Genomic DNA, 8,459 nt, shown 5'->3' with positions numbered 1-8,459 from the left:
GGTCAGGGCAAGTGGTTTCAGAGTTGCAGCCCTCACTTTTTAAAGCCTTAGTCATTGTCCTTGAAACTCGAGCATCCTCACCGCTCGCTCCCCAACTCTGGGCTCTGGCTGTGTAAAAGCAGAAGAGGAAGTGGAAGCATCAAGTACAGTAAGTGACACCCTCTGTCTCCGTGTATACATAACAAAAGCTCAGGAAATGTGCGGGTCCCTAGGATATCTGAGCCAACACACCCCTCCCTGCGCCTCCCCACCTGCCAGGTGGACTGGAAGCACCTTGTCCCAGTGTGCATGTGGGATACATTTGACTTTTTATACTTTCTTCTCACCTAGATTGCTCCGTCGTCTTCCCAATTCCCCCTCCCAACGCAACCCCTGCTTTTCTCAGGCACTGACCCCATAGATTCTTTATTTTCCTGTCCCATGAAGGACTTGGATTTTGTCTTACTTGAGCAAGGCCGTTAAAAATGTTTTTGATAAACCACAATTATGGTGGTGCGTGTTAAAAGAAAAAAAAAAAACACGGCAAAAGATCTTGGGCCAAAAACTTAGCGGGAACCAAGCTATAGAGCTAGGGGGCTCCCTATCAGGTTAAAAGTGGGGGGTGGTGGTGGGGGGGGTAGGAGGCTCGCGATCTTGAGAGAGGGGAGGGGGAAGCGGGAGTTTAAGGTGACAAGGGTTTAGTGGATCACGCTCCAAGGTATATACCTGAGCCGACTAAAACGTGCTTTAGGAAATCAGCCCAAGAATGGACCAGACACACCAGTAAGGAGGACTGGCGACTGGGCACACCGGGATTCAGTGTCCCCGGGCGCCTTAACAATAACAGCGGGTTAGGAAGGCAGTCGGTTTCCTGTGGGTGGCGTTTCCAGGCTGTGGACCCTGCGCCAGCCCTCCGAGCACCCGCCTGGGCAGAGGGGCGCGGGGGATCCAAGAGAAGGGGCCGCGAGCCGCCTGATTGACAGCCCGAAATCTGATCTTGTGAAAGAGACGCGGAGCCAATGGGAGGCAGCGATCCATCAGTTTGGCTTGGAGGCCCCTGGAGGAGAAGTAGAGGAAAAACCACCGAATTGAGCTCTGTCAGAGGCGCTTTCGGCTTCCAAGGGGGAAGTGCTGGGCAATAATTAATGTTTTTATTAAATTTGGAGGGAATTTTTTGCAGCAGTTCGCCTAGCGTGGCCTTCAGGTGGGTCTTTCCAGCAACTTTTGATGTCTCTCCAGATGATTGCATGGTTGTGGGTTGCAAAAACTATCCTTATGAAAGAGGTGTCTCCGTCTCTTTAGTCCCGTTAGGTGCAAAGCTAGTCTCGTTGATCGCCATTGCTAGTTTTGCACACGTTTGCGAATCAGAGCTGCCCGGGGTGCAACCGACCGCGAAGGGAAACACCGAGAGTGTAAATAAATACATCTCCTCTAGTTCGGATTTTTGCTACAGCCGAAAATATGTAAATTGTGAACTCTCTAGGCTCTTTTTTTTTTTTTTATCCAGGTGAAGGAGGCTGGTGTACTGAGGGTTATTTTTGTGAATGGGACGGTCGGAGGGTAATTAGCTATGCAAATTCAAGCGCTTCATTCATGTTTTTTTTTTTTTTTTTCCTTTTAGCCTAAAAGCCATCTTGTTCCCCTCTAGGTTGATAGAAGTCCAGATCCCGAGGAAATCTGCAGCTAAATGCTCAAAATATAAAACACTGGGCTGAGATTTGCGAAGAGCAGCAGAATGGATGGATTTTATGACCAGCAAGTGCCTTACATGGTCACCAATGTGAGTGATCAGTTCGAGAGTTGCTGTTTATAAACTTGATGGGGGGAGGGGGGGGAGAAGGAGGGGGCAAGGAGGTTGGGATTGCAGATACTTTATCTGCTTTGTTGCCACTGTAGGGCGACTCTGCTTCTAGAAGCCCAGTCTTCAAAATGAGCTTACCTTTCAGTGATTTGGATAAGGCATAGTTTTGTTTTTAAGACCCCCTTTTCTGATTAAAGGGCCCAAGATGAGTGGAAGAGGAGATGGAGGGCAGCAGCAGCTGCTGCACTCAAAGTTTTTGGCTGGGTTTGTCTGCCACATTGAAAAGAATGAAGTTGAGACAAATGCTGACACTTTTTGTTTACATGGGGTGTTTTTGTTTCTCCTCCCCCCCCCCCCCTCATTTTCTCTTATATATTTTTATTTCACCACTCTTCTTCTTTTGTTTCCAGTGGGGAGTATCAGAATAAAATCCATTGTATTTTAATCTAGTTTTGATTCAGCCTAAAATCGACTTTAAGTATAATGGCTTAATGTTGTTTTGATGCTGAGATACCATGAATATATGACTAGCAAATACTATGTTAGGATCGGCACTGGAAAGCTACTCTTCCTGGCTGTCGAATTTTCAGCATAAGCTTTCACTGTGAAATGAATGTAGAAAATGAATACTAGAATTGATACCATAGACTTTAATTTTTTTTATTTAGAGAGAGGATCCTCTAGAGTAACAAATGTATGTATGCATGTGTATTTTTGTATGTGACTTTTGAGGTTTATATTCTTTTAAAGGATTTTATCTTTCCCTTTGTAGAATCAGCGTGGGAGAAATTGTAACGAGAAACCAACAAATGTCAGGAAAAGAAAATTCATTAACAGAGATCTGGCTCATGATTCAGAAGGTGAGGTTTGATTTGGGGGTGAATCCCTGTCTTTACCTGTGTTCCCTACCTTCATAAAGAAGAGGAGCAGTTCAATCTTAACTTAAAAATAATAAAAATTCAAATTACTGTATTTAACTAAGACTTTTACTTTGAGCAATTAACATAGTGTGACAGTTTGCACTGGGGGATATCTTAGGGCCCTGTCACAAACTAATGAAAGAAGAAAATAAAAAGTTAACAGAGGCATCCTTCTCTTACGTGTAAAAACCCTTGTGCATATGGCATAATAAGTAATCCCACACACTAAGGCAACAATTTTAAAAATCCAACCCAGTGGGACCAATTAAGCAACTATGCAAAGTGCTTAATTTCTACTTACTTCATTAGAAGTTAAACAATGTAGATGATTATTTAATTTTTCCATCTCCTTTACACAAAAACCATATAAAGTTATAAAACTTTTCATGGATGACTTTGATGACTCCATGGTGAGGTCCTATAGCTTGTTTTATAGGTCTTAAAGTGTTCACTGAATTATAATTAAGGCCTAATTAATAATTATAATACTTATTTGGAAAATTAGGTTCCAGATTCTTTTTATGAACTGTCATAGGAAGTCAATCTATTATAAATTATTCCAGCCATATGGGAGCATTAATAATACACTTAATATACTTAGATTTAATTATAAAAATTCAGTTGGCTATTTAGATAAAGTATATTGAATTCTGAAACTTCCTCAAATCCTCATAATTATAGGACACCTCTCTCCCCACTGTGACAGAATACAAAAGTTTGGACTTGATAATAAACAGGTGCCAGGGAATTATCTTTCTTTGACTTTTGTAAACCTATTAATAGAGAAATTTTCCTCTAAACACTTGCATTTAAAAGTTGTTCCTTTTTTTCTTTGAGGCATTGAACTTGAACACGTATAGTACTTTGAGATTTATACCATGTGTTGTTATATCTCTGATACAAAATTCAGGAGATATAAATACAATACTTTTCAGTCTTTCTAAACTTATCTCTATTTTACAAGAGTTGAATATATTTAGAAAAGGTTTCCATGGACATCCCTTTACCTAAGCTTTTTTTGGAATCCTATTGTATGTATGCTATTTGGTGTTCCTGAGCTTTTTAAGCTATTTGTTAAAAAAGGGGGAAAAAGAGATATTGACTTTATTATGTAGTTGACCAGAAGACTTTCTTAAAGAAGTATTGCTTCATAACCACCAAAATGAGCAGGATTATTGAGATCTGTAAGTTATGAATTATATTTTCTTTTTTTATTGACCCCCCTCCCCAAATTAAGTTGATATATGAAAGTTTTATGACAAACATTTCCATTTAATGAAACCTAAAGGTTTGCAAATCATTTATTTCTTTGACTTCTTTTTTTAGAACTCTTTCAAGACCTAAGTCAATTACAGGAAACATGGCTTGCAGAAGGTAAGTTTAAAAAAAATGCTTTAAAAGGAGGGGGGAAGCTACTCTAGAAGGGGGGAAAAGTCCTGAACTTGCTGTCTTAATGTTCAGCCCAATTAATTGAGCTCTAAAAGAGCCACCTCCTGTGCCATGCATACATTAGAGCCTCTGATGAGTTTGTCTTTGGGGAATCTGGGGCTGCGCTACCCAGTGTCATCACAAATTACCAGGAGAAATTGCTTCCAGCTCACAATCACATCTGCTTTTGGCAAGAACTAATGCACCAAGACTTCAAGTTCTCAGCCTCTGTTCAGATTTTAATTGCAATTGATCAGGTTTATATTATTGTACCTCCAGAGACCTCCTAGAGCCAGAAGCCGGCTAGCTGCTTCCTTTAGAGCAGCGCATATCATTATTTGGTGTTCTGGTGGAGGACTTTTCTGATGGCAGAAATTAGTTTCTCTGGGTTCATCGGGACGGGATGCTTCAGGATTTAAGTGCAAGTGTCTTCTTCCCACCTTGTTCACAACACAGAACGATAGGTGTGTATCCAATACTTAGGAAATCTATGGCTTTAAAATAAATCTTTGTGGCTTTGAGGAATTTTAAACTGTTTTCTATTTGTTACTGTGATGTGATGTTTGTTGAAACTGACCTTTGTTATTATGTTCCTTTTATTAGGATTTATTTAAGATAGCAAGGAGACATTTAAAGGCATGACTTTTATTTTTTATTACTTTTTGCTAAAAATCTGTGTTGCAATCTATTGTACCTTTTATTGTGTAAACTTTATAGGAACAGTGAGATAGTGCTTCAGTACAGCTTGATACAACTTGGGAAATGCCTAATGTTGAGGGATTTTTGTTGGTATTCATAATTTGAAATTTTTCTTTTGGCTTTGTGAAATACTAAGTTTATCCTCTGATGTATTTGGTGGAAAACAAAGACAATTATAGGTACTTAAGTATTGTGTATAATTGCTTTTTTTTCTTTTTTCTGTCTTTACATTATATGAGATACATGCACTTTTTGGAACAGATTTTTAAGATGGTTAAAAGAAGAGAGAGGGTCTCTTTAAATGGAAGCCGAGTCTCTCTGTTGCTATTTGGGGCTGACTGCTGTGTTTTATCAGTGGTCTTGCTTTCAGTTGATCAAGTTGCTGTTAGCATGTAAAATAAGTTTCTTTGTTTTGCTGATATTCTAGTTCTCCAAAAAGCTTTTGCAATATTTTTTAACCTTTTAAGTTAAATAGCTTTCCTGGTAGCCCTTCCAAAAGGGTGACTGTATTTGTATATTAATGAAAGGTAAGTATTAATAAAAGTTTTAGTTATATTTAAAGGTCATTCTGCTTGTCTCTGTAAATGAAACTTATTGCAATAGACTACTTATTATTGCAACATAAGCCATATATTACAATGTAACTTTTTCAAGAAAAAATTGCACAGAGGTTCTTGTATTAACTTTTTACTGTTAGTTTGCAAAGTTGAAGCTTGCGAAACCATTATATTTATGAAGGAATTTATTCACTTATCCAAAATAATTAAAAATACCCATTTAAATTGTCCTGGAAGCTAGGTTTGTTCTTTAAGATCTTTAAGTCTCATTGATTCCAAGTCAGTGCACTTGCTGGCTGATTTTGAATGTGCACAGCAACTCTGTTCCTGGAATTTTAAAATGTGGAATCTGTGACAGACTCTTACCCTTTTATAATCAGTTTTAGTGCAGTTTTTTACTTTCAACTTGTTTGTCGCCCGGATAAGTAATTTGCATAATTTATCTGAGTTTATCTTTTCAGACTCTGCACTGACTATTCTTACTCAGTCATTCACATATCTGTAAATCAAATCTGAAGATTTAGCTTTATATAAAATAAACCTAGAAAATGACTCATGTATTTGGAGGGACATGGACTTTTACTTAGAAAAGAATTCATGAGGTTAAGTAAGTTCAGGAATTAGTCCTCAGACTGTTGTATTGAATACCAAGGTGGACTTCTATTAACAAACTATGGATACAATTTTTTCAAAGTAGTTTACATTAATTTACCCTATCATGATATAAGCAAAAAAGTGGTTAATCTGATTTATTGAATACAATAGTGAGGAGAGATTTTTTTTACACTATTTGTTAGTAGACTGTATATTTTTATTTTTAGCAAATATATATATAATTATATTTGCATTAGCATTTTAACTTGATTTATTGGCATCTTGAACAATATTAGCTAAGAGGAGATTCTCAAAATTACACTAGTTTTTTCGTAGCTGGATTTGTCCATTTATGTCCCTCTGGACATCCAGAAATTAAAACATTGCCAAATTGGCTCACATGAACCGTTTACATATTTCTTTTTATAATGCTTTGTAGCCAAGAAACTGACCATGGAATTTTAAAGCATCTTGACCCTTTTAAAAAAGATCATTGGCAATTAACCAGTTTCTTCCATGAGTTAGAATCCCACTGAGAAGTTAAACAGGTCCAAAAATCTTATTGGACCTGAGAGTCAAGTTAGTGGTCATGTGTCATATGAAAATCATGTTAAGAAATTATCAAAGCCCCTTTATACTTGGAAGATGATATATCCTAGCATGTTTGTTTTTTCCTATAAGAATTTTCTAAATTAGACCCAAAGTGCAACATATGGATTAGTCATAGGTAAATTATTATGGAGTAAGAAATGTGTTTTATGTCTAAGGAGAAATTGGGATAAGGCAGGACTATTTGAGGGTGGGGTTGGAATCAGTTGTTTTTCAATTCACTAAAGTTATCTCTAAAAATAGAATTCCATTCTCAAATAAATTCATTTCCAGAGATCAAAAATATGTTTGTGAAGACTACAACTTTATATTAGTATCACTTTCAAAGTACTGACACCGCAGTTAACACTACAGTTGAAAGATTTTTAACATATATCCCACAATTTAAAATAATCACATTTCATTCTGAAAAAACTGAAAAGGCAAAGTTTCCAGTGACACGGTAACAATTAAAAAAAGAATATGCCTATTTTTAAATTTTGCTATAGCTGCTTTATATTGTAATTGTAACTATGTACAATTCTTTATTGATTCTTTGTCTTTTGAATTAGATTGCTACTGACAGAAAGGCAATTTCAATTATTTGATCCCATGAAATAATGAGTTCAAATATCAATCCTGTCAACATCATAGTCATGTCTTATTCTTAACAACCTGTTTTAAGTGGTGCCTCAGCGAATGGTGTCCTAGAAATTCATAGTTAAATGGACCCTTTTGTGTGTATGGGGTGGGGGGTGGGGGGGAGGAGTGGGAGGTTGACAGAAGAGAAGGATGTAAAACTGAGTTTTAAAAGGATTGGATTCTTCTAAAGCTTGTTATTAAAGCTTACCTACTAACACACCGGAAAGACAAGTCATACATTTCATGCATGTGGAATGTAAATACATAGCAACTTTTGAATGTTATTCTTGCTGTTGCTCTAGATGTTCTTGAGATTCCCTTTCATGAGTAATATTAAGGAAAAAAGTCAACGGTGACCGCTGCCATCAGGGAACAGTGTTTCCCAGTGGTGTTGTAGTAAGTCAGGTTCCGTGCTGCCACCACACCTGAGTCAGAGTTTCATCTTCAAGAACAACCTTTCTACACCAGAGGTCCTTACAGCAGGCAGATAAGGCTGTTTTTCTTTTTCTTTCTGTTTCTTTTCTTTTGATTACTACTTGACCTTCAAATAATCAGGTTGACTTAAAAGTAGAGACATTTATTAGGAAGTTTCTTAAATAATATGTTATACATATTGTCATCCAACAATATTCCATCATAATGTATTCATTTTCATTTTTTAAAAATGACACTGTAACTTTTTAAAAAGGAACAAATTGGATGTGCTCTTGAATGCTTTTTGTTTTCAGGTGAGGCAGTAAGAAATAAAAGCTTTAAAATGGCATTATTTTTATGAGGTTTACAAAAAAAGGAATTGAGAATTTAAGCATTAAAGCATGGAAGTCTATGTTATTTTTTAGAATTGAACAAGAGTCTTTTTTTTTTTTTTTTTTTTTTAAGGAGGGCTACCACTCCTCTTTGCATTGTACCAGGAAATTCTCTAAAATGTGAAAGGAAGATTTATCTTTTGTACTTGATTAAAAGAGAGCAGGTAGAGCAGGTAGAGTAATGGATTATATTTTATTCTTTGGAATTGTATAAATACCTTTCATCTAGGGTCTACTTGCAATATAAATGTTTTTCAAGAGTAGAATTTGGATAGGTTGTAGCATAATATAGTTTTCCCAGAGGGCCATAATAAATGTTTATGAAATATAGCTAAGCTTTTCCAGTTTCATTACTGAAAAAGGGTAATTTCTTAGAGTTTATAATATGACTCGATTCCATTTGACCTGTATATAAACTTGTAGTTAAGAAAATATCATCACCATC

The 8,459-nt window shown here is 36.7% G+C and overlaps 1 protein-coding gene across 4 annotated transcripts in view; it reads left to right on the top strand.

Annotated features, from left to right (window-relative positions):
- Nucleotides 1-752: 752 nt before the first annotated feature.
- Nucleotides 753-8,459, top strand: part of ETV1 (ETS variant transcription factor 1) — a gene marked incomplete at its 5' end in the record, with an annotated part of 86,946 nt that continues 79,239 nt past the window's right edge. Inside the window, 4 exons of one of the 4 annotated variants that reach the window (XM_080666652.1) lie at nucleotides 753-1,183; nucleotides 1,601-1,759; nucleotides 2,553-2,640; nucleotides 4,027-4,074. In XM_080666652.1, the coding sequence (XP_080522778.1) occupies nucleotides 1,715-1,759; nucleotides 2,553-2,640; nucleotides 4,027-4,074 (181 nt within the window). Of the gene's footprint in view, nucleotides 1,184-1,600; nucleotides 1,760-1,985; nucleotides 2,109-2,552; nucleotides 2,641-4,026; nucleotides 4,075-4,195; nucleotides 4,593-8,459 lie in introns of those variants that run through there. The other 3 variants (XM_080666653.1, XM_080666655.1, XM_080666654.1) reach the window with 3 other exon arrangements.

This window comes from Plecotus auritus (genome assembly GCF_963455305.1).
Source record: "Plecotus auritus genome assembly, chromosome: 4".
Classification (NCBI taxonomy): domain Eukaryota; kingdom Metazoa; phylum Chordata; class Mammalia; order Chiroptera; family Vespertilionidae; genus Plecotus; species Plecotus auritus.
Note: the sequence above shows the minus strand (reverse complement) of the source record. Positions and strands in the feature narration are given on the sequence as shown.